At 39.1% G+C, this 27,538-nt stretch overlaps 1 protein-coding gene across 2 annotated transcripts in view; it reads left to right on the top strand.

The window, feature by feature from the left end:
- Positions 1–27,538, top strand: part of LOC126175307 (uridine-cytidine kinase-like 1) — a 112,055-nt gene that overhangs the window by 37,904 nt on the left and 46,613 nt on the right. For both annotated transcript variants that reach the window (XM_049922011.1, XM_049922010.1), the window contains exons 6-7: positions 19,893–19,964; positions 24,293–24,544. In XM_049922011.1, the coding sequence (XP_049777968.1) occupies positions 19,893–19,964; positions 24,293–24,544 (324 nt within the window). The remainder of the gene's footprint in view (positions 1–19,892; positions 19,965–24,292; positions 24,545–27,538) is intronic.

The raw sequence follows: 27,538 nt of genomic DNA, 5'->3' as shown, positions 1-27,538 counted from the left end.
TCCTTGTCCCTGGTGTTAGTGGACGACCACTACATGGTTACTTCTGTTCTCGGTTTTCTTCGTAGAAGAAGGTTTAAGTCCTTGAATTGGGGTCCTTCATTTAGTGTTTTGTCTGGTCTTTCGTGCAGTTTTTTCACCTTTCTTGTGTCTTCTTCCTCTGGTGTTGTCCCCATTGTGTTGAGATCATAGATTTTTGCTTGGGATTGGGATGGGCCAGTGGCTGTGCTGGTTTCCCAACGCATAGTGTTTCTGGGGCACCTCTGTTTTCACTATTTCCCCTCCATCCCTATTTTGTTCTTTCCTCTTCCTGGTGCCCCGACATTCCTTTTACCTCTTTGTTTTCCTACTTTCCCTTCCTCTTGACTGGACTGCACTGTTTGTGTTGCCCCTCCCTCGGTTTTCTGTCACCTTAGATTATGGAACTAATGACCTCGCTGTTTGGTCTCCCCCCCCCCCCCCCCCCCAACCAACCATCTCGTACATTGACATCATTTTTATTTGTGTTGAGAGAGCTAATAGACTGTGTTGTGTGTCAAATTAAAAAAATATATATAAAAAATATAAAAAAATTATCTTACTTATTTCTTGTAACTTGTTGCTCAATATTTTCCATGTGTGTGCCCCATGACTTGCCAGATATATGGTATGCAAGCTTCACTTCATTTAGGTGCAGGTGATCTGAATAGTAATAGGTATTTTGCTCTTCCAATGACTTATCTTTGTGTTCATTCACTTTTCTTTCTTCTGGACCTCCATTCTTCCAATTTCTTTGTGCTTCTTTTAATTCTTTTCTTTTCCTGTATCTATGTTATTACTTATCTCTGGTGTCTTCTTCGTATCCTAGTGTTCTTTTTTTCCCTCCTTTACTCTACTTGTCATCTGTTTTTTGTTTTCTTCTTCTACACTTTGTAATTGATTCAGTTTATTAGCTCTGGCAACAGGGATGAGATGTAGATTGCCATTCCTTCTATTAACAATGTGTAATACATTGTCGGAAGGACTGTCCGAAGTGTTTGACACTCATAATTCTCAAGTCAACTGCAGCTCATTTGGTCTAAGGAAAATATTATCTGATACAAAATAGTTCAATTAATGACCCACATTTGACATTCATATACCTTAAGTATTCTCTGATCCTTTGGAAAGACAATGGAATGTTCTTGAGAATTCAGAAAGGCCACTGTCATGCTTGCAGACTATGTTGTTCTTGTTAACGTATCTTCCAGGTTGCTCAGAGTTTGTTGTCAAACCACTGCCTATTTCTCTTGCCCTATCATCTTCATTTGTAATAATAACTTAACTGTACATCTTCATCTCTCTCGTTCTACTCCACTTCACTGCCTGCCCATTAAAATGTGATTTCATCTCAATTATACATTTGCTTTAAACTATGCTTCTGGAACTCGATCTTGCCTTTGCTTTTAGTCATTATCATCTGTTGAACTATACTTTCAAACTAAAGTAAATCCTTGTGTATTTCATCACGGCTATTGTCTGATGTAGACTATGAAGTCTGGTTTGATCAGATTTCATGTCCTGTTTGAGGAAATTTCCTTCATTTCTTTCAAATGCTCTTCCATTAGTGTCTCCACCCCACCCCCCCTCCCCCTGGCCACTCCCCCCTTCACACACACACACACACACACACACACACACACACACACACACACAGTAAACTTGTTTGCTTCCCCTTTTTCCATTATTTGTCATTGAGGCAGTCACACTTGAAATGATTATATTCCCTGTATCTACTTACTCCAGCATTTGGTGTGGAACTTTACCACTCATGACCAAGAGATTGATTTATCTGGCAGTCAATAAGTCTCTAATCTCTAGATAAAGCCATTGCCAGATTTTCTGACAGCTAAGACATTTGTGACATCAAATACTTTCTCTGTTACTGGATCTTTCAGGTGTACATTATCGTCCTAATGATTTTTAAAATGTGTTGAACATGTTTTTGTGACATGAATATTGAGCTAGGTTTTACATTTACATCACTCCTATTGGTTAGTTCAGAACCACTTTCAAAGTCTTCATAGTTATTTTACTCTTCTGCAGCATTGACTCCACACACATTCTCATCTTCCCACAGGTATAAGTAAATCTTCATTTTCTAGGTCAGCAAACAACCGGAAGGCACTGTAAAGCTGCTTTACAATTACTACAGTCTGAATGTTATCAAGTGCCTTGGAAGCTTCGAAACAAGCACACATTAAAGTAATCTGTATTAAGCATGTTCAGAATGTGTACTAGATATTTTTTTAGAAAAAGTGCATTTGAAAAAATTACAGGATGTTGTTGATGCACATGTTGACTATTTTTCCACATAATCGACACTATTCAGTGCAGTTGATGAGCCATTGCACAAGATTTTTTAATTCACTGTAAAGAACTCTCCTGCCAGCTCATTTGCCATATAAGAACCTCTTCAGTACATGCTAGTCAATTGAAAATTTAATTCCACTCATGTGTACATTCAGGGAGGTGAGAAGATCATAATTTGAAGATGCCAAGTCAGGGGAATATGGGGGTGGTTCAAAATATTCCAACCAAATGAGCCCAAGAGTGTATTAGTGGCTAAGGATGGGTGTTGTCGTGCAACAAGCACACTCCTCTCATCAGCATTCCCCTCCTTTAGTTTTGAATGCTCCTTTTTTTCATTTTCTCACAAAATTGCTGTCATTGATGGACTTCCCCACAAGGAAGAAATTTGAACAAAATGATGCCATTTCAGTACTCAAAACATTGATGCTTTGATTCTTTTGCCCGAAATTGTGGTTTGGAATTTTTTGGCATCGGGGGAATTGGTGGGATGGCACACTCAGATGTGTAATGAGCCACCTAAGTTTCATCTCCAGTTACATTCTAGCTCAGAAAATCGTTGCCGTCCAACTCAAGTCACTCAAGGAACCCTTGGGAGCTGTTGACCTGGTTTTGTGTGTTAGTTAGTTGGTTGTGTGTTCCATTGATCAATCGCACGGTACGGTAGCCATTATGATGTAGAATGTGTCAAGTGCACAAGAAATGCACATACGAAACAAGATTTTTTAATATGTGTATGTTACAATACAGAGTTAAGGATTAATATTTCTATTATTTACCCCATTACCTTAAATGGCACAAAATGCGTATACTATATTTATAGATTTATTTATTCCTATTCAAGAATTCATCTATAGTGTAGGAGGAGTTGTCAAGGAGATGTGATTTCAATTTATTTTTGAAGCTATTACTGCTGTCTGTCAGACATTTTATTTCATCTGGTAATTTGTTGAAAATTTTTATAACAGCATATTTTACCCCTTTCTGTGCCAAAGATAGGTTGAGTGAAGGATAGTGGTAGTATTTCTTTTTTCTGGTATTAATCATGAATGTCACTGTTGTTTTTAAAATGGTCCATGTTGTTGAGAACAGATTTCATTGGACTGCTGTCAACTGTTTTGGGACTTACCTTGTGCACAGTTTTCAGCAGCCCAGTGTTTCTGCAAGTGTCTCATATGAGAGAGTCCGGAAGTGTTCTGGAAAAATCACAGAAATTTTGTGCACTGTCAGTCAATGGTCTTCATCAACAGTTTCCTCTTCCCCCCCCCCCCCCCCCCCCCCACCAATTCAGCAGTCAAAATGGAAAGTCTTCCACTTCTCTGTTAGTCATGAACATTTGTTCTGTCTCCACTAAACTCCCTGCTCCTCTTACACACACTCATTCTGCTCATAGTTTTGATTAGTGAAAAAATTTCAGTGAGTTATTCCTTCCACATGTGGAAAGCAGATAACAACACTTGCCTCATGCTTCATGGGGTTTGTAATTAAAATCTTTCATGCAATGGAGACTGCTATGTGAGTTTATGTACTACCGTGTTGCTGCTATGCTTGCTGTGGTCAGGGAACCCTGTCTTCTACACAGTTTTGCCAGCCCTCTAGAAACAAAAAAATCACAGTCAGTTACGCTCACAGTACTCTTACTTTCTGAACATACCTTGTAACTGTGCAACTGGTTGATGACATTGAGAGTGCAATGTCATGGTTTTCAGTAAGACCTTACTTTTCCAATGGCAAGTCCTTTCAGACATTGTGTAGTCTGATGCTGCGAACTGTGGATGCTGCTGTGCTATATCTGTGACTTCAGAAATCTGACCCATTAGTATCTTCTAAAGCTATCTATCTTTTTCCTACAGTTTCAGCAGCTTTTTATACAGATAGGACCTGTTTATCATCCTGATTTTTCCAATTCTCCGTTTTCTCCATCAGGATGTATTGCTGCAGCTCATTTTGAGGCGATTATTTATCCACCGTCTTCTGGTAACTTTGTTTTTGTTCTTGCATTTGCTGTTTAAAGTTCTGCAATTCCTTGGCAGTCTCTTATGAATCCTCACTAATTCTCTTAGCTCTTGTTTCTGTTGCAAAATTTTAGCTCCTGATGGCTATCCTTATTCAGTTCCTCTAATTCCAATTTTTTTCAACTTTCTGCTGCTACTGTTCTTGTTTGTGTTAGAATGCCATCATTGCTTCCCTACAAATGTGCTATGTCCTTTGCATCTTATTGTTGTTTATAGTTTCTTTGTTGAGCTTGTTTCTTGGCTGCCCATCTCACTCATTGTGATAATTTTGTGCCCTTCTTCCAGTGTTAGACTAGACATAAATATGAAAAAAATTGTTTTTTCTGGAATTATTATTACCTGGTTATTTTCACCTTTGTGAACTCTGCTTTAATCTTCACTGCTTACTAATCTGCACCCTAATTGTCCTTGTGAAGATTCCCTACAAATCTTGGGGAATTGTACAATAGAAAGTTCTAGTCATGTGCTGCAAGCATTACTGCCTCAACATACTCCACTTAGTCATTGTTGTTACTATCCATAGATGTGCGTTTCAGGCATAAGTTGTCTGGTGACGTTTACTGCTGGTAACATCTGTCATAGTATCACTCTAGATATACCCAGAGTAATTAGGGTTTCTTGTTGGTTGGAACTGTAGATGAAAATTCTGCTGTCTCAGTTAATGAAACACACCTGTTTCAAAGCTCCTGTGATCAACTAGCATAAACTGAAAACTGTGGTGCACATGCATAGTTTCTCATCTCTGTCCCAACTATCTATCTGCTGTGGCATTACAAGGGAGCTGAGTTGGTGTATGAAAGCAATAGATACCAGTGCTCAGGTTGATGCTGTGTTCTTTGATCTTCAGAAGGCATTCAGAACATTTCCACAGTGCCACCTAGTGAACAAAATATGTGTATTGAATATCAGACCCATTGTGTGGCTAGATGAAAAGTTTGTAGCAAACAGAACACAGTGTGTTATTCTCAATGGAGAGATCTTCCACCAGAACAGTGGCCATTCTGATCCAGCCATCTCTTCAGACAGGAATCGAAACTTCAGTGGGAACATTTACAGCCCTACTGTTTTATCTACCCTGGCTACTCTGTGGGAAGAGAGACAAGCCAGATGTTTGGGAGAAAAACAATTGATTCGATACTTTAAATGTACTCAAACCGATCTGATACTTTCACTGCGATAAAGCCATAATTTTTTGTGGGGTGTATCGAAGAAAAATTTGGAGGAATTGAGTCATTAGGAATACTGTCCTATAGATCACTGTTGATTAAAGCCTTGTCTGCTGCACAACCTACATCTCTTCACACATGTGACGGTCTGGGAGACAAGATACTAGTGAGAATTGCCCAACACAAAACTTTGACTGTGGTCCAAGGAATCATATTCAACTGAGAGCTTATGCTCCAGACAAGAAGCTACAGGCTAATTGTGAGTGATGAGGCATACATTTTGTTAGGTGCATTCAAAAAGGTAGATACAGACACTTTTATCTTAGCATTTGTCCTACCATAAAAAGTTAGTCGTGGTGTACAGTTGTGACAAGAAACCTTGGATCCCACTGCCCTTGAGGTACTTTTGACACTTGTGCTTAGGTCGTATGTCATCTCATAGCACAGTGGACCCAAAAACGGGTAAGTGCAGACAACCACTCGTTGCGAACAACTACCTTTGTTTGTTAAGATTACATGGAAAAGGCCTCCATGTTCACCAGTTTGCCTAGTCTTAACACTTTTGAGCACCTGTCACCTACACCTACTGAGGCTGTAAAAACCTACATCCTGTTGATATGATGCCCAATTATGCGAAAATCCCAGCCATCATTCCCACTACCTCAACTTTTATGAAACCAATTCTCCCAACATCTTCCTCTTTTGAGCTTCCTGTGGCACTTTCTTTTGGAACCACTTCTCACACCTTGCCAGAGGAGCAACTTCCTCCTCCATTGTATACCAGTAACAGGGCTCCCTCTTGGGATCCCATAAACCCACAGGTCAGAGGCCCGATGCCAGCTTATGGCTGAAGAGCCTGTCTCACTCTTCGTCCATCCCCACACTCATCTCAGATAGGCCACTGCCAGAATTCTGGCCACCAAAGGCTGCAAAGGACAAGAAGAAGAAGAAGAAGAAGAAGAAGAATTGGGATAAGGCTACTCAGAGGCACCAGGACACCTCACACCATTGGATTCTGAACCAATGCTCATTAATGTACTTCCACTGCCACTGGTGGCAGATAGTGATCCTGGTGGGACCACTCCTCCTGGTCCCTTTATGCTTAACCTGGACACCAATAACAGGATCATTCAGTGAAACTGTAATGCGTATTACCTTCAACTGCTAGAACTATAACACTTAATTTCCTCCTCTCAGCAATTTGCATTGCTCTACATAAATGTCTTCACTGATGACCAGTCCTCAACACTCTGTGGTTATTGTGCATTCTGTCGGAACCTTGCTGGTCCTGAGAGGGCATGTGGAGGGAACTGTACATAGATTCACATAGATGGGGCTTTTAAGTGGATACCGTGTTGGAAGCAACAGTGGTGCTAGTGCAGGTGACCTCAGCAGTGTTTACACACCTCCAGGCAGGCAACTTACTTACCTTCAGTTGACCACCTTAATCCAATAATTTTGTCCCCATTTTCTCCTATGTTTGGCTTTCAGTGCATCTACCCCTGTGGGGGAATATCACTTTCTGGTTGGTGCCTTCTACAAGGATACAGGGTACTTATAAATGGTGGAAAAATCGAATTTTTTATGACTTCATTAAATTCTGTGGTCTTTCCTGATTACAGTGATATATACATTATAGGGTTTCAAATGGAAAAATGACCTATATATACCAAATTTTAAAGTTACGGTCATGTATGCCACCACGCCCCCCCCCCCCCCACCCCTTTATTTCTGTTACAGAGACCAGTATTATTTCAAAAAGAACTGTGAACTTTCTGTTTCCAGTGATTATACATGTGATACGTTGTATATGTTGGTCACAGTGCAGGTTTCTAGTGTCTGTAAATGATTATTTTTGCTAGTATTTACTTTTGTTCTACTGAAGCAGTTTGTTCATGTGTTACTGAATGAATGTATGTTGCCCAAGTGCTACATATATTTGTGGAAGTACATATCCTTTGGTGTGCAATAAATACAAACAATGCCACACATCAATAAATTCAATAAAAGGAAATTCTGTGGTAACCAGATCACAAACAAAGCAAGCCACACTTTTGAAAGTAACCCATGTATCAGGTCTTCAAGGAAGAAACTCCCACATGGTACGTCTTCTGGAGATTGAAATTTTTGTGTTAACAGTGATGCTGTTTGTAGTGGATTTGTTGTTATTGATGTGGGCATCTTATCTTTGATAAAGGAAGTGGCGAAATGTAAACAATGTGATGGTGTAGGCTGTCTGGGAATGACTGAAAAACAAAGTAGCAGGAAGGGTTTAGCATCAAAATTAGTTGTTCTGTGTAGATCCTGCAGTAAATCTACCTCAAAAATGACTTCGAACATTGTGCATAATTCGTATGATGTGAATTTGAAGTTAGTGTATGGAGTGCGTGCAATAGAAAAAGGAAAAACGGCTGCTCAAATGTTTTGTGGTTTGATGGACCTTCCTCCTCCTCCTCCTCCTCCTCCTCCTCCTCCCCAGTATGTTCAACAAGTACATATAAATACTTTCAGGTGCCTTGATGGTTGTGTCTAAAGAGTCTATGAAATGTGCAGTAGAAGAAACTAAGTATTCGTGGAACCAGGGACATTGCTGTTGCACTTGATGGGACATGGCGACATTGATGACATCAATCCTTGAATGGTGCTACTTCTCTGGAGAATGGAAAAGTTGTTGATGTTGAGTGCTTATCTAAGTACTGCCACACCTGCCATGGTAACACTGAAGGACATATTGAACATCAGTGTTCTAAGAATTATGATTACAGTGGAGGTATGGAGTGTGATGGAGCTCTACAAATATTTCAGTTTATAACATTAGATATAAGAATTACCTAGGCGATGGGGACTCTAAAGCTTTCAATAAAATTAATGAGATCAATGTTTATGGTGATACCTTGGTAACAAAACTGGAGTGTTGCGGACATGTGCAAAAGAGGATGGGTGCTATATTGAGGAAGCTACGAAGAGAAATGAAAGGGGAAGCTATGAAGAGAAATGAAAGGAAAATTGCTATCTGATGGAAAATCTGCCTGGCTGAGGCAGATTGACAAACTGAAATGACCTCCTTCAGACTTATTATGGATTGACGAAGAGGAACTGCACCTCTGAATGATGATACAGCAATGAGAAAAGCTGTATGGGCCACCTAGTTTCATAAGTAGTCCACAGATTACCACCCTGTTCATGGACTTCGCTCTAAAGGAGCAAAAGAAAGTGGTCAAATATACTATCATAAGTATTCTCTTCCTGAGCCTGTTATGAATGAAATAAAACCAATTTTTAGAGACTTGAGTGACTGTTTTGCTCATAAATGTCTTCATGCAGCCACTCAGAATACAAATGAAAGTTTCAACCACTACACATGGGGAAGATTACCCAAGAATGTTTTTGTAGGACTAAATACATTAAAAGTTGGTGTACTGGTTGCAGTGATATGTTTCAATGATGGAATGATAGGAGGGTTGGAAGTCCTGAGAAATTTAGGCATAAAATGTGGCTCTAATATGGAAGATAAATTGCTTGCATGTGACGGACAATAGGTGCATGAAGCTGAAAGATTTGCTCTTCAAGTTACTAAAGAAGCAAGAAGTGCTAAAAGGAATGCCAAGAGGAAGCTTGAAGATGAAGAAATGCTGCAGGATGAAGACTATGCTTCAGGAATGTTCGGAGGCACAGTTTAATTGGCCTCATATCTTCATTCACAATTTTGTGAGATTTGTATTTTTCAGAATTCAGAAACAAATATTTCCTAAAGTTTATAAAGCATTGCTCTGATTTTATTTCTGTAACTTGAAATAGTCCATGCCTATGTAGTAGACCTACGCTTTATTGCAGAATCAACTAAATTATAGAAAAAATAAAATTTTTATTAGAAAAAATTATAAAAATTAAAATGTAAGATGTGATTTTTTTGTTCTTTTAATGTACATAATAGGTGGAATTAAATAGGTCAAGTACCTCAGCCGTCATGTCATGCAAATCTAGTAAAAATTTGGTCTCTTTCAAATGTATAACATTGGAATAAATGACACCTCAATTTGAGGAAGCATTTTGGAAAAAGATTGCATCAATTTCTTTGTAAATTATCAACCCTAAGCAGGTTCAGAAATATTCAAAATACTTGTAATTTGTTTAGAAAGTGTGCTGCATTACCTGATACCAACAGAAAATCTGTGAAACATTTGTGTTAAAAACATATACATTATAAACAGTGCCTGAAAGAAATAGGTGTTGATTTTTATATAACATCGAGCCAGAAAAGTACCCTGTATCCTTAACTGACTTCTTACTGCCCATAATCTGTGTTTCCTCAATAGTGATACTGGAGTGTTTGTTGGTGACTGGTGACTGCTGTATTTAAGCAATGTGGCAATGCTTTGCATGCTTGAGGAACATGTGTTCTAGAGCTATTATTCCATGCAGCTGCACCTAACATCGCTACCCTAACTGTCTAGTATTAGATTGGTGTAGATATTCAGTCTTGCAAATCTTGTGATTTACCTCGAGGCCCAGCTATGCTGTGCCCCATTCTTCCTTGGCATCGGACTACTTTCTTCCATGTAGATTTCTGTAAGTGAAGTGGCTAAAAAGCAAAACATTGGTTCTCTACTTAAATAAAGTTTAGCACTTAACTTTATATATTGTCACAAACTTTCACAAAAGATTGCATGTTAAATGGGAACCAACTAATATTACTGTCTCAAAGACTTCTTGTTAAGGTTCTGTGAATAGTGTGTAACAACAATTGCTTATGTAAATCATATTAGTGTTCCTTGATGCTGGAAATCTGCCATGGTACCAGAGCTCCTGTTTTGTGCTCCATGGAGATTGCAAATGCTTTCCAGCAGGTAGACTCTGTACCTGTTGAGTAATACGTTCCTATAGTAAGTGACTCGATGTTTACAAACTAATTGTGCATTGAAGGCTCTCTTTCCAGGGATCCAGTACTCTTGGAATCTTATTTTGAAGGTGCACTTGGTGTGATATACCTCTCCTTTCCTCTAAAGTGGTTGGGGTCCTCCCTTCCTTGGTTTCACCTGGACCTGACATAAGCTCCCTTCTTTATGGATTACCTACCCATAACTCTCAATTTGAAGTACCTCCCTCCTTTCTTACTCTTTCAGTACTTCAGTGCTTTTCCCCTTTAGTTTACCTCTTCTTAAGGCTGCATCCTCTGAAAAGTAGTAGACAGCTGGATTTTCACAAACATGAGTTCTCCAGTCTATTTTCCTCCCTCCAAACCTCCTATTCCTTCTTAGTTTTGGCTTGTCATTTCTGTATCAAGCTTATTCGTAGGACACCCTGTCCTATTCCTCCCTCCCCTTGAAACAGCAACAAGCCAAGCAGAATAATACCCACAAATCACAGTCTGTAGATATGTGTGTGTACGCGTGATGTTTAGTACACACAAATCTCTCATCTCCCCTGTAAAAGCTAAAAACAAATCCACTCGTAACACATCAGATTACTACAGAAGTTAACATAATTGCTAAGGGATGTCCTCGACATCGTGTCATAAGAACAGTTAATTTTTTCATCATATGTGAAATATCCCCAGTGCAATCCTACTGTTGTAGGTTGTAAATTCTCTATATGGACTATAAAAGGAATGGATCCTGTGATAGGACGTTTGCATGTGGAAAGAGGGAAGAGAGATTTGGTACTCCTGATTGAGAAGTAAGAAAAGGGGATAGACAGGTATGTTAGGATCGAAGAAGAAAAGACAGTAACCCATAGATGGATTCCCTTACCACCCCTACCCCAGAGACACCATCTGGTAAGGTACTTCACAGAGACACTGAAGGGAGAAATTGTTCGCCATGCCCTACAGAACGGACTTGCTACAGCTTCACTATCCCAGAAACCCCAAAAATTGATCCTAACAAATCCTTATGAAATGCAATGGAATATGGAAGTACATTCACATCTTAAACGGTCAGTATAATTTCTGTAGTCAGTTTACTCATCAATCAATACCTAATAGGTGATATCACTACCCGTGATTAACCTCCCTTAAAAAAATTCACATACAAATGCAACTCTTGATTTTACCATATGACTGTAAGTAATACCGTATTTACTCGAATCTAAGCTGCACTCGAATCTAAGCCGCACCTGAAAAATGAGACTCGAAATAAAGGAAAAAAAATTTCCCGAATCTAAGCCGCACCTGAAATTTGAGACTCGAAATTCAAGGGGAGAGAAAAGTTTTAGGCCGCACCTCCAAATCGAAACGAAGTTGGTCCATTGTAATATGAGACACAATTTAGGTCGAATGAATGACGATACAGCTTCTGTAGTTTGGTTCGCGTCGTAAGCTTAGTAGTTAAGCTTTACCACGTAGCCATTGCTATGCGTCAGGCGCTCCGTCCGTATTTACACGGGCACCCTTCCTTTTTCACGTGCTTCGTCTGGTTTGAATCGATTGCTTATTTTGCTTTGATCTGATAAATGCCGTTTTCTTTGTTATAGGTGTTTGCGTCACTCTTAAAGCTGAAAATGCATTACTGCACTGTGTCATGCATTGTTTGTCGCATTCTGATAGTGCGTGTTTACGGCCTGTCGCGGCACGCGGCATGGCTTGCTTTTGTACGCGCTACCGCCGCATACAATTAAAAAAAAGAATCGTCTCATTAGCGAAACAATGGCAAGAGACTGCTATTTGTTGTTACTTACACTGCTGCTTTCTTTGATAATGATCAACAAGAATCAAATAATAGATTGCGTATGATAGAACATGTTCTGAACGAGAGTTAGGCGAAAATTTTTCTCCGTTTGAAAATCTTTGCGGCCGCTTCTTTATTACATGAAATTCTGCACAGAAATTAGTCATCTTAGATTTAAAAATCTAGTCACTTGCCGTGCTTCCTTTCTGACTGTAAGAATAATACGAATATAAACATGACACGATACGTATATTCTTCCGCGTTTGCTGTTGTCTCACTCTAGTTTCGTAGTTTATTAGGCAGACAGGATTTAAATGAGATAGTAGCAAACACGAAAGAATACATGGCAAAATGTTTATATTCGTATTATTCTTATGGTGAAGAGAATACTGTATGTGATTCATATTTCATCAGGTTCCTATTAGCAACCATCTCTTCTCACAGATAGGAAAAAATTCAGAATGTAGAGTTGGCCATATTGACAAACATCCCAAACAGTCTTGCCAGTCAGATTTTCGTAATACACTGAAATTGTGCTACATTCGAAAATGAACAATACGGAATTTGTATTTACTTTGTTGGTTAATGTATGAAAATGCAGTGGTCGAAACTCGCGGCGGAGAAAATAAGCTCGTCTTCCACTTTTTTTTTTTTTTTAATTTATTTACTGACGCAGAGGTTTTGGCGCCAGTATTTATCTTTGTGCCTACAACGCATGCCTGCATAGCGCTACATATATTCGACGGCAGAAGTTAGTTGTGGCGGCACGTATCAACATTTTTCATAACTTCCGCTTGTTTTGCACTCGATTCTAAGCCACAGGCGGTTTTTTGGATTACGAAAACTGGAAAAAAAGTGCGGCTTAGATTCGAGTAAATACGGTATGCTTCTTTGGTCAGCAATCTTACACTAAAGGAATACTTAATAGCCGATTAAATAACAGTTGACATTATTGATTTACACATTTTCACCATTAAGAACAATCTATGTTGTTACTGTGTTTCCTTTACAAGTTTAATTTGTTGTCGTCTTACAATGCTTTTAACGTATCAGTATTATATTATCCCTTTTCTTGAGCGGCTCTGGATTGACCAAGAAAACTGGTTCGGGTTGTGGTACATTTAAAAATTAGTAAGGACAACTATGCCAAGATAAAAACTTGTGTGTGCCTTTCTTCAGATTTGAGCTTTGGTGTACTTCCTTAATTAGTACCAAGTCGAGCACATCAAAGGTACATGTCATATCTTTTTCATTATATTTACATGGTCGAGTATCTGCTGCTTCTTGTAAATTTTCTTTTACAACATCGTTTAAGTTGTCTCTGTGTATATTATCATTTTCTGGCCATTTAGATAATTTAAACAGTGGCTCGCCTATGAATTTACCTCTTATTATTTCGATGGGAGATAAACTAGTAGATAAATGTGGAATTTCATAAAGTGTTGTTTGGAATTTTGGTATTTTTTGTGCCCAAGTTGTATGTCTGTCTGAATAGTAGGTCCTACATAGCCTACAGATTTTTTTCGTGATACATTCACAAGGGGTAGTTTGTGGACTGTGTTTCAAGATAACAATGTGTCTTAACGTTTTCCCATGCTAAAAGCAAGGCTTTACTCACAAACTGTGGGCCATTGTCTGTCAACAATCTGTGGCTTTCTTACCCACTAGACATCTAACCACCATCTCTGTGTTGGATTGCTTAATAGGATAGTGTTTAACACATTTAGACCAACACTCCACTAATACGAATATTTAAGTCAGCCCCTTTACTTGTTGGTAATTAGCCAAAGAAATTGGCAGTTGTGAGGTCATGTAATCCTTTAGGTATTGTTGGGTATAATTTACACATTATCACTTGATTGTTGGCTTTCATCTTTTGGCGAGTTTCACATGTATGTATTACAGACAGTACTTTCTTACTTAAGTTCTTAAAGAAGTAAAATTTTACCATATGTTGGACACATTTTGGTACCGCAAATTGTGTCCGTACCCTTGATGAATAAATGTAATTAAATAAAGTTCTACAGTTTTCAGTATACACAGTTTCCCTTAGTCTAATTTTCTTTACTCTCCAAAACAGATCCACCTTTCTAGAGTCTTCCCACTGTTCTGGTAATGAACTGGAGAACACTTGCAGGAAGTACATTGGATGTACTTCCCCATCTATTTTAAGCTTTGGAAAATGCTTATAAGAGTTCATTCCAATTCCCAACTGTAACTCGTCTAATAGTGCTGTTACTTCTAAAGATTTACCTTTAACTTCTATTAATTCCCATCTAGTTTTTGCCAATTTGTCCCATAGTCTTTTAAACTAATTGGTGGTGGTAGTGACTTCCTCCTGGCCATTTCCTGAAGTATATGAAGTCTTCTGAAATTTGTGATCTAACAGTGCTGATAAATTTGCCTCCAAACCTAAATGTATATCATGCAAAGATATGGAATCTCTTGTCACTTCTCTGTTCTAAAATGTCTATGTGCATTTGTGCATCTGACATCTGATCTTTTACCAACTTACATTCTGTTTCTGCAAAGTTACATAAACTATCTATGTTTGTATGTAAATCTTTAGTACGTTCATGTATCTCTTCCCAAACAAAGTCACATTGTTTCAAGACTTTGGTGTGTGTTTCTTCTCTTTAACATGTTGAGGCTTTGATATAGCTTATGTCCTAAATGCACCTCTAATGCTTCATGAGTGTCTCTAATCTGAGTTTCTAATTCTTTCCGTTACGTGCTTGTGAGTGTCTTTAATCTGAGTTCCTAATTCTTGTCTGTCTATTTTGGTTTACCGTTACTTGCTCATCATTGTCCTTAATCTGATTTTCTAAGAGTGAAAACTTTTTGTCCAGTCTTTGTAGTAACATTTCCATATTAATTTCTGTTGGTATTTTCCTTGTTATCACCGGCATAAACAAACACTTAATTATTACTGAATTACTGCACTACACCCACAGAAACAATTTTGAAGTGATATATTGGTGTAGCTCACTGTAGTCATACTGTATGCTGGCAATGGTCTGGTCATCAATGATTGTGTGATGATGACGCAGTGGTTTAGAGCACATGCTGGGGTCGCTGTGGTGCAGACAGCATGCTGGTGTCATGATGGTGTAGACTACACTCTGGCAGTGGATCAGTAGTTGATGGCTGTCTGCTGGCTGGATGTCGCTGCTTGTGTGCTCGCTTTTGATGGATCATGTAAGGCTGCATGTGTTGTCAATTTAGATGGATGCTCTTAGCCTAGGTGCATAGATGGTGCTGTTTAAGCTTCCTGTTACCCTTGGAAACACTTCTTCTCTTTGCTGATTTGTTATGGAATTATGTCCTTTCAGTGTGTTATTTGTCACTTTCCACTTACAACCATATGGTTGCCATGTGGAGTGTTTATTAGTGGCTGATGACTGCTGTATTTAGCTAGTATGGCGATGTTTTGAATGCTTGTCTAGCGTTTGTTATAGACCTATTACTTTATGCAGCTACACCTAACACTACCGCCTTATCACTCCCTTATTAGATTGGTGTAGATATTAAACCTTGCAACTCTTGTGAGTCACCTCAGAGTCCAGCTATACTGTGCCCTGTTGTTCCTCGGCATCAAACTTCTTTCTTCTGTGCAGTTCTCTGTAAGTGAAATGGCTAAAAAACAAAACACTGCTTCTCTACTTAAATAAAGTGTAGATTGGTTCCAATTGACTCTGTATATTGTCACAAACTTTCACAAAAGGTTACATTCTACATGCAAACAAACTAATATTACTGTCTCAAAGACTTGTCGTTAACATTTTATAAGCAGTAGATAACAACAATCGCTTATGTAGGTCATATTTGTTGCCCTTGGTGCTGGTAAATCTTCCACAATACTAGAGCTGCTTCATTCCTCTGTGCTCCATGGAGTTTACAAATGCTCTCCAGCAGGTAGACTCAACACCTATTGTATAATACTTCCCTGTAGCACGTGGCCCAATGCTTACAAACTAATTGCTATCATGCATATCTTTTCTCTGAGCTCTATATTTGATGTAAGTGATGCATGCCCTTCTGTGAATGGAATGGATCACTAAAATACTACTACCCACATCAGTGCAGCCCATGATGCATTTATAGCTATCAAACTAATGATCTCTTACCCAGTCTTGTGGCTTTACTGCATTGGTTGCTACCTGACCATCTTCGCAGTCTGACGTGACCTTTTTCGGGTGATCGTGACGCTTCCTTACCATCGCCAAATGGACCAACTAGTGCATTGGTTGCTTCGAACAGCCAATTGGCAATTTTGTGCCTCTGCTGTTACCTTTGCCCCCTGTCAGATTGTGTCAAGTTGTGCAAGACATCTCCAATGCAGTCATCCATGCCGCTGGAACAGCTGTTCCCATTTCTACAGGTCCCCTCCGCTGCTGGAAAGTTCTGTGTGGGGACCAAGACCTTGCAATAGCTGTTGAGGATCACCGAAGATCCCTGCAATGTTTTAAGTGACGTTCTTCACAGACAAACCTTCTCACTTTCAAGTGACTTCATTCTAAGAATTGCTGTATAATTAAGCAGAGTAAGAAAGAACACTGGGAATGGTATGTTTCCTCCCTGGAAACGTATGCCTGTTCATTGCAGGTGTGGCCCAAGCTCTGTAGTCTTCTGGGTCTCTTAACTATCCACAACTGTTGGGGGTCTTGTCCTTCAGGGTGGTCTTTGTGCTGCTTTGTGTGTCGTTTCTTGCTGAACATGTTGTGACCCTCTTGGCAACCACATTGGCATCCTCTTCTTATCCGACTACCTTTCTACTACAGAAATGACAAGTTGAAGACTTCCCCCTACATTTCATTGACCACTATGGCAAATCATATAATACACCTTTCACTGACTAGGAATTTTCAGGCTCTTGCCTTGTCTCATGATACGACCTCTAATTTAATTCATAATATAATGATTCAACCACCAATTTAGTATTGGAAGGCAGCGTGGAGGGTAAAAATCGTAGGGGAGACCAAGAGATGAATACTAATTTAATTCATAATATAATGATTCAACCACCAATTTAGTATTGGAAGGCAGCGTGGAGGGTAAAAATCGTAGGGGAGACCAAGAGATGAATACACTAAGCAGATTCAGAAGGATGTAGGTTGCAGTAGGTACTGGGAGATGAAGAAGCTTGCACAGGATAGAGTGGCATGGAGGGCTGCATCAAACCAGTCTCAGGACTGAAGACAACAACAACAACAACAACAACAACAACAATGATTAAACACCTGAATGCAACTCCAAGGCTACACCAATTGAATGTCTTCAACCATATTTGGCTCGAAAATGTCTTGCCTTCACAGTGGTGAGATAATATCGTTGTCCCAATCCTTAAGCCAGGAAAAAAACTCCGCATCTCTCATCAGCTACTTAGCAATTAGCCTCACCAGTGTTGTCTGCAAACTTCTTGAAAGGATGGTTGCCTGCTGACTATGTTGACTTATTGAGTTGAGAGGCCTTTGTCACCCTATCATTGTGGTTTCTGGGAGGGACAATCCATAGCTGACCATCTAGCTTGGTTGGAAAAAGCAATCCGACAGCAACATCTTATTGCTCTCTCTTTTGACCTACATAACGCATATGACTCTGCTTCACACCATCACATTTTACCTACCCTCCAGGACTGATTCTTTCGAGGCTCCCTTTTTTATTCATCAGTTTTTTTAGCCCACTGTTTGTTGTGGATTCAAGCTCGTACTTCACTCAGCTCTCCACAGGTCTGAGAGCACTCTGTCTTAAGTCACTCTCTTCCTCATCACCATCAGTGGGCTAGTATCTCTGTTGGACTGCTGGTAACCCCTGCACTATATCCCAATGATTTTTGCATTTGGTACAACTCCCACTTGTTAACCTCAGCTAAACACCACCTCCAAGGTGCCCTCTGACAGACCTCTGTATGGACACTTTCCCACGGTTCCCTGCAAAATTGCAGGTCATGCATTTCTGGCATTTGACCACCATCCATCTTGACCCAGACTTGTACATGGGTACCCAGCACTTGGAAGGAAAGTTGTTGCAGAATCTCACTTTTGGGCCTTCTTTTCAACAAAATGCTCAGTTAGTTGCCCCATATTTGTCAGCTAAAGACTAGTTGCCTGTGGAAGCTTAGTAGCCTTTTGTTCCACTCTCAAACCTCTTGGGGTGCAGATTGTGCTGCTCTTCTCCTTATTCACCAGGTCCTGGTTTCATCATGGCTTTAGTATGGTTGCCAGGTTTGTGTCTCAGTAGCATCCTCGACTCTGAAGTAGTTAGACCCACTCCATCTTTGTAGCACGAGACTGACCACTGGTGCTTTCTGGGCTTGTACCATGGATATCATCCTTGCTGAAGCTGGAATCTTCCCTTTCAGTTCCAGTGGCACCAACTGTTAGTCTCCTATGCAATTGCCATTTGACAATTTCCTGACCATCCAATGTATCCCCTTTTCACATATGTGGTACCTCTGCCAGTATCTCCACCTCTCCTCCCGGGAATGTACTCCCCATGTTTCCTTGTGCAACCCCCCGACCCCTTCTCCCACCAAGGTTGTTGCCATAGCCATGAATTAGACACTTTATATCAAGGTCTTGAAATCTGTTGCCCTCAATGATGTTTTGGCATTTGTAACCATCAATTCTTCAGGAATTTCAGTATGCTACCATCTTTTACACACATGGATCAAAAACCACGAATGAGACAGGATATGCTTAGGATATGCTTTTATATCCCCTGTTGGTCAGTGACACCGTGAGTTGCCACGGTCTTGTTTCTTTACAGTGGAGCTGATTCTCATTAAGAGATCCCTACACTTTATTTAATAAACATCTGTTGACTGCAATTTAATACGTAGTGGTTCAGTGAGCACTCTTCAGGCTGTTGGCTGGTGAAAATGTTATTCCCCAGGGGTATCTGCTATTCAAGACCTTCTTTCAGAACGTAGTCATAATGACTGTTCACTTGTCTCCGTGGGCACGGAGTCATGTAGGTATTGCAGGGAATGAATTGGCTGACAATTTGAATGGAGGAGTGATTACTCACACCACATGTGCTTTACTGGTACAAGGTGCAGATTGACGGTGCAATAAAAGACCTTTGCTCACTCAGAGATGAAATGACATGTTGTTGGCTAATGCCCCCTCTAACGAACTCTGTGCTATCAAGGAGACTACTGCTGCATGTGCTCATCCTTCTGTTCCTCCTGGAAGGAATTCATTGACCTGTCACCTCTACATTGTTCTTATCAGGCTAACCCACAGTTATATTTTACATAATGTTTTACGTAACGGGCCATCTCTGCATTGTAGTTGTGGAGCTGTACAGAAAGTAGCTCAGATCCTGGTGGAGTGCCCACTTCTTGTGGCCCTCCATGCAGAGCATGGCCTTCAGACTACTTTGCCTCAAATACTAACATTCAGTTCATGGACAGTTGAGCCGGACATCAGTTTTCATGTAAAAGTGGTTTTTATTTTTTGATATAATTTAAGCTAAATTTGGGGCAGTGGCGAAATATTTGGAATAAGGGTGTCTGAAGCTGCATGCTGTGTCTGGGGACCCTCACCCCTACCACCTTGCCCAGGTGACTCAGCCCTCTCTTACTGTTTTAATTGCTTTTCAGTGTAGTTTGTCTCATTTTCTGCTGCACCCTATTTCCTATTTTAGAGGTAATCATTTTGATTTAGCAGTAGAATAGCAATATTCATGTTTTCAATTCTTTTTTGCTTTTGTTGCAGAAAACAATGTATGGTGCAAATGTGATAATATTTGAAGGAATTTTAACATTCTACAATGCAGAAGTTTTGAAGGTTAGTGTTTTACATTGCTATTGTATTTCATATTTTTTGTTCCACTTTTGTCATCTGTGAGATTTTGAATAATGCAATAGTAATACATTACCATATGAACTATCTGTGCACTTCATTATTTAGTAATTTTGTAGGGTTCAAAGAAGGACAAATTTCTCTTTTATATGTGTGTTATGTGAATTTAACACAGAAAAATTTGTAGAATTTTGATTTTGTATGTGCTTTTGATGCATTCTGTGCTTGTATGATTGAAGAGACATATACCAATACTAAACTGCATTGTGATTTTATGTCATTGCATTGGGGGCATAACAATGGGAATAATTTAACTGGAAGTATGATGTCCGTAATATTACTTATTGTTAGTTCTATTCAGTTGTTCCTCCCTTCTGTACAATGGGCAGTTGTGGATGATTTCTAGTTCATGAGGTACATTTATGCTTTTGAATTTTATGCTATTACAGTGAAAGCCCACATTTGCGCTTTTCAAGAGATAAGAAAAATGGTGTAAAGTGCGGGTAAATGTAAAATGTGTGAAATAATGTTGTATCTATTAAAAGTTACATATAGGATCTCCCTTGCATTTTCGTACTTTATGTAACATATATGTACATAATAAGAACCAAAATATTTATCAGACTTGTTTATTATCTAATAATAATTTAGTATCTAATAAAAACCTCCAATGTAACTGGAACTGATAACTGTCTGGCAAGTAGAAACATTTGACTTAATACATCAAAATTGATGTTTTTGGAAAGCCTGCAGCTGTCATTCAGTAAGCAGATAATGAAATATTGCATCAGTTGTGTACTTTTTCATGCTTAGCATGACATTTTTTAGAGAATTTGTTCTTGTTGTCCTGCAAATATTTACATGAGTATTTTATGTGGTGGTTGCTTATGTGTTGTTCTGTGTCTTTGTGGCACTGTAATCATCATTTTCAGGTTATTAGGTGCTATGCCCCTGAATTATATAGAAAACCACACACGAAAAATATCACTCAGTTTGTGAAACATCGTGAAAAAATACTTAAGTATTTGTACTCAGCAATGACTAGTCTTGGAATGCATGTTGCTAAGCGTGAAAAAATATGTAACTGGTGTGGTGTTTATGCCAAAAACATATGTCTCGGAGTAAGCAAATGTGTTAATAGTGCTTAAAGTGGCCAGACAATGAAACACATTAAATATGGTTTGAATAACATATTGTTGTGATCACAATTGATTACGAAGGTGCGCAGGCGCAATGGAGACAGTTGGAAAATGGTTGAGATTGGTCGTGATACCTCTATTCGAATGTACCTAGTTACTCCCATCAGCCACCTAACAGAATAGCACTTGGCGGCGGCGGCGGCAGCAGCAGCAGGAGATAAAGCATGAATTTTTCAGGCTTTTACCTATTTACCGGTTCAGTTCTGCTGGGTAGAGTGCCGTGGTAACAATTGTAAATACTATTTTATGGCTAGCACCATTCACTGTAATGTAACATCAGTTACGTAAGTTGTTTTTTCCATGAAAATGTATTCACGAAGTGTAAATTGCGGGAAGATATAAGTGTGGTGACGCAAAATTGGGTGCAAATTAACATTGTGAACGTAGGAAATTGATGGGAACTATAAATGTCATTAACCACGGGAAAACATTAATTCCGTGAATGTAAAAGTGGGGTTTTACTGTACTTGAAGTCCTCCTCATATATTTAGTCCTTGACAAATGTAAACTTTTTTTATGCAAAATGTGACTTTTATCTTTCAAAGTAATCCATATATGTTAAAAATGCCGTGACACATTCTGGTTTGGATTCAGAGTTAAGCTGTAGGTTCATCTGTGACTGCTTGCAGGAAAGCTAGAGTATCCCACATTCTATAGGAGTTAGCTTGTGAAGCAATTTCATAATATCTACGATACATAGATATTGGATAATCCATTCAGCTGTTTTATTGATGGGATTTAACTTATTTGCCTGATTCCAAATTATACAGTTTCATCTTCACATGTGCTCTTGGCAGTGATCTTGTGCTGAAAGTTTGAAGTACCGAAAGTGATTCAAAAACTTAATTTTTTAAACTTCGGTCGCTGTGTGTGTGTGCCCTTCATATTGGATACTCACAAAAATGACCAATTTTATGCTTACAGTAGCGTATTGATTATCCTTGTGATTGCTTTTGGATCACTTTATATACTCACTTTATTGGTTAAGTGTGACTGCCACAAGCATGTGGAAAGATGAAATTGATCATGTGAATTAAATACCACCAATAAAATTACTGTATGGATTATCTAAAAACGGCGTGTTAATGAAATATGTCTGAAAACCCCTATGTTTTATCCATGAATGTGAATCTCACGAAGATAATAGCTTCCCCTCTCCCCATGAATGCAAAGAGGTGGTAGATTTTTGTGACTGGTTGCATGTTCCACTGTTCAGATTTCCCAATGAAACAATCCTCTGCCCATCCTGCCATCCACCTGTATACATTGTGTTATTTCACATGTCGTGCCACAATACTGCACCTGAGAGTCACACTATGTAATCAAAAGTATCCAGACACCTGGCTGAAAATGACTTAAAAGTTCGTGCGCCCTACATCGGTAATGCTGGAATTCAGTATGGTGTTCGCACACCCTTAGCCTTGATGACAGCTTCCGCTCTTGCAGGCATACATTCAGTCAAGTGTTGGAAAGTTTCTTGGGGAATGGCAGCCCATTTTTCATAGAGTGCTGCACTGAGGAGAGTAACCGATGACTGTCAGTGAGGCTGGCACGAAGTTGGCGTTCCAAAGCATTCCAAAGGTGTTCTAAAAGATTCAGGTCAGGACACTGTGCAGGCCAGTCCATTACATGGATGTTACTGTTGTGTAACCACTGCGCCACAGGCCGTGAATTATGAACAGGGGTTTGATTGTGTTGAAAGATACAATTGCCATACCCGAATTGCTCTTCAACAGTGGGAAGCAAGAAGGTGCTTAAAACGTCAATGTAGGCTTGTGCTGCGATAGCACCATGTAAAACAACAAGAGTGCAAACCCCCTCCATGAAAAATGCCACCACCACCTTCAAATTTTACTGTCGGCACTACAAACGCTGGCAGATGACGTTCACCAGGCATTTTCCATGTCCACACCCTGTCATCGGATCGCCACATTGTGTACCATGATTAGTCAGTCCACACTAAGTTTTTCCACTGTTCAGTTGTCCAATGTTTATGCTCCTTACACCAAGTGAGTCATCATTTGGCATTTACTGACATGATGTGTGGCTTATGAGCAGCTGCTCGACCATAAAATCAGTTTTCTCACTTCCCACCCACCTGTCATAGTACTTGCAATGGATCCTGATGCAGTTTGGAATTCCTGTGTGATCGTCTGGATAAATGTCTGCCCATTACACATTACGACCCTCTTCAACCATCAGTGGTCTCTGCCAGTTATCATATGAGGTTGGCTTGTACGCTTTTGTGCTTCACGTTTCCACTTCACTATCACATCGGAAACAGTGGATCTAGCGATGTTTAGGAATGTCCAAATCTCACGTACAGAAGCATGACACAAGTGACACCCAATCACCTGACCACATTTGAAGTCCGTGACTTCCGCAGAGCACCCCATTCTGCTCTCTCATTATGTCTAATGACTACTGAGGTCGCTGATATGGAGTACCTGGTAGTAGGTGGCAGCACAATGCAGCTAGTATGAAAAACATGTTTTTGGAGGTGTCCGGATACTTTTGACGCTTTCTGAAGGTAAAATTTGTCACTTCAAAAATGTGGAATAATTCAAAGGTATCAGAACTGTGATCAGTGAAACAAACAACTGTCACAAAACAAGCTGTTGTATGGTTTATATTGAATTCAGCAGACTGTTTTTTTGTTGTTTGGCCTGGTATTAGTTGATGCAGGGCTTGGCTTGTTATTCCTGTGCTTACTCATTGCCAGCAAATGTGCTGTGATGGTAAAAAAAAATTGTTGGATGTTTTATTACTAGCTTCTGATTAGCATTTCTTATGACCAAATAAAATGGTTGTGGTTGAATGTCCAACTTGATCAAAACTCTACTTACTTCAACCTGTTCAAAATTTGAGCTACTTCTGATCTGCAATAGCATGCAAAACTTTCTTGGCCAGAATTGCCTTTCCATGTCTACTAGGACCATAATTTACTGTTCATTAAAATGTTAAGAATTTTTAGTTCATTTGAGTGAACATGCTGCTATAAAAAAGACAAAATAAGGAAAGGAACTGTCAAGTATGTCCAAATTCATGAAGTATAATTTATCATCATACAGTCTCATGAATTATTGTTCTCATTTAACATGATCTCTTTTACAGTTGCTCGACATGAAAATTTTTGTGGATACTGATGCTGACGTTCGGTTAGCGCGACGATTACGTCGGGATATTTCACAGAGGGGCCGTGATCTCGAAGGTGTTCTTAAGCAGTACTGCAACCTTGTGCAGCCTGCATTCTTCCATTACATAGCACCTTCCATGGTGCATGCAGATATTATTGTTCCTCGTGGTGGTGACAACCAAGTAGCAATTGAGCTCATAGTTCAACATGTCCATACTCAGCTTCAGCTTGTAAGTAGAACATATTTGTTTACTGGTATTCACACTACTACTTACTGTCAAATTTTCTGTTGTTACAATGTTGCAGAAAAGAGTTAGAACCATACCTAAGTACAGTTACCGAAGTTCGGCAGAATGTTAGATTAGCTTTAGTGCACAGATAACTTGTTCTCTTAGTAAGAATTAATTTTCTCTCTGTCTGTCTGTCTCTGTGCGTGCGTCCATGCGTGATATCAAATCATAAAAAAGCAATTGTAAATCAATGCATCGACAATAGTATCACATACGTTCATATATATATATATGTAGGGAAACATTCCATGTGGGAAAAATATATCTAAAAACGAAGATGATGTGACTATGTGACTTACCAAACGAAAGCGCTGGCACGTCGATAGACACACAAACATATGCACAAAATTCAAGCTTTAGCTGTAGAATTGTATTCTGTCAAGCAGCAGCAACTGTATTGCACTCAAAGTAACAGTTAAGAAGTTCATAAACTTTTATGCTGGAATCTTACCTAATGGTATGGCTCATTATGCTTCCTATTGTAGCTAATCACAGTAAGGGCCACCCCTTATCATGAGGGTGCCAGATCAAGTTAGTTACGTGAGCAAATTCTGCTGTGTTGTCAGTGATTGTCATTTGTCAGCGCTGTGCTAATGAGGAGAGCAGAAACTTCTGAAATGTGCAAAGGAACAATGTGGAAAACCAACACTGAGCATTACTGGCATACAGAGAGCTATGTTACAATAATTCTACAAATTTGTGTGTTGAGAAAATGTTGAACCCTTTAAGAGTTGTAGGTACCCACATAGTGGGTTGCTGCCTGAGCTGGTACCTCCCACAGCACCCTGAGGATTAGATGCCTGGTTTAATGCCCTTTCTCTCAGTAGATTCAGAAGTTACTCAGATTTTCAGTTATAAATTGGAATCTTCTCAATTAATAAATAAGATTGTTGCAAGTCATATATGCTTTAGAGCAGGAAATGAAACATTAATTGTGTAACTTAAAGAATACATAAAATAAAGGGAATGCCAATAGCAAGAACTCGTCTATTGCGGACTGATGTGCAAAATGCAGAAACAGACAATGGAAAATAGTATTCACTGTTGTCTTGCTTAAGCCTACTATGAGTGAGTGGGTTATCTTTCCCTTATTTTTGTATTTTTTCATCCATTTTATAACTTGAAGAATCGATGTTGATGACAGTAACTGACAATTGTTATTCTTCTTCATTGAGAAAGTGCTAGTCCAACTTTTTGGACTATTTTATTTTTTTATGTGAAAGTGGTGTATTTAAAAATAATTTTGGACACCCAAGATTCATATTTTTTTCATTTATTAATAATTTTCCATTCCAACATGCCAACAAGTGTTCGCACTTAAATGCTTACTGAAACTACCACCAATGTAATGCATAGCAACACTCATTGGTGCAGTACCCATTCTTATATGATTATTGACAATGGCAACTTCTTTTGTAATTATAATTTCGTATGATTTTCAATGCAGATTGTTTGATGTAAATGGTGAAATATTCAATGGAAACTAGTAACATATTTCAAATAATTTTTTTTTTTGTAAAATACAAAGCTTTCCTATACCAAATTTCATAATGGATAGTTTTTAATAAGTAATGTTAAAGATTTCATTAATGTAAATTGAGCATTTTAGTTCCCCACAATAGTAACAACTGAAATGTTAAAAAGTTCTGTCATTTTATACAGAGTACTTAGTTCTGTAAAAAAACTAACATGGTGTTCAATGTTTGGATGTTAAGCACGTGACTGGATCATTTAACTATTTTCTACTGTAGATTATATGTTGCTACAAATGTTTCTGAACAATGTTTAGTGAAAATTGAAACCACACATAATTGTAAATATGCAGCTAAGAAAGTAAAATTAGTGTATTGTGTCCCTCACCTAAAGCAAGTACCAAAAATTTCTATTTGAAACTCTAGTTCTTCATATTATACTGTCAGTTTGGGGGCTCTGGGACTCCTAGCAGCAGCCATCAAACCAGGTGATCATAGCTCCAGCTGGATTGTGCCCATTGGGATAGCATCCATCTGGAGTAGTGTTATCATGATGCATATCTGGCACAGTGGAAAATACCTTGGTAATCAGCCAGTGGCCAGAGGCTCTGGAAGTCTCTTCAGAAAGACCAAAATTTCTTCGGTGCAAATCATTATCTTTCCTTCATTGGTCACACTATGAGATAAAAGCAAAACCGGATGAACAGCTGAAATGTACACCACTCACTTCCTGGTTTGCACCCGCACAGCAGGCGGATCATTTCTATCTACTGAGTCAGTGTTTTTTGTTGAATATTGAAAATTTTTATGGATAAATCTCTTCACTTAACAAATTATGAAATAGTTCTCTTAATTAAAACACTGTACCCTACCTATTCCCAGGTGCTGCTCACTTCTAAGAGACTTGGTGATGCATTTGTTACTGTCACACCCCATAAGAACCTAAACATACTAAAAGATTTAACTTTTCACTGCACTTAATTCTGCAGATGGATGAAGAACCAAGAGAACCCACAGAAAAATGTGAGAAACATAGATTCACCCTGGAACGTCCAGTGTCTGTGTCTCAGGGATTAACTCCCTGAGAAAGTTAAGATTGTGGTCTCCCACTGTGAGGTGATGCTGTAAGATTGTGGTCTCCCACTGTGAGGTGATGCTGTATTTCCCACTCTCGATGTGAAGCTTCACATGCCAACACATTGGGTGTATGTCTTTTTGTTGTATGTGTGATGCAATTTGTGAACACCATGGTCAGCAATGTGATGAAAATGCACTACCACCTGTTCATGTCAGGTGGTGGAAGTGACCACCATCCCCAAGTCCTGAAGCGTGATACCCTAATTATGAAATACTAAAATCCATAAATGTAAGGTCTCTGATTGTCACTTGAATTTTGCAGCTATGAAAAAGTACCATTGTTTCTATCATGCTCAGTGATACTGACTGCTGCAGATACAATGGC

Source organism: Schistocerca cancellata, chromosome 3 (assembly GCF_023864275.1).
Source record: "Schistocerca cancellata isolate TAMUIC-IGC-003103 chromosome 3, iqSchCanc2.1, whole genome shotgun sequence".
In the NCBI taxonomy this organism is placed as follows: domain Eukaryota; kingdom Metazoa; phylum Arthropoda; class Insecta; order Orthoptera; family Acrididae; genus Schistocerca; species Schistocerca cancellata.
Note: the sequence above shows the minus strand (reverse complement) of the source record. Positions and strands in the feature narration are given on the sequence as shown.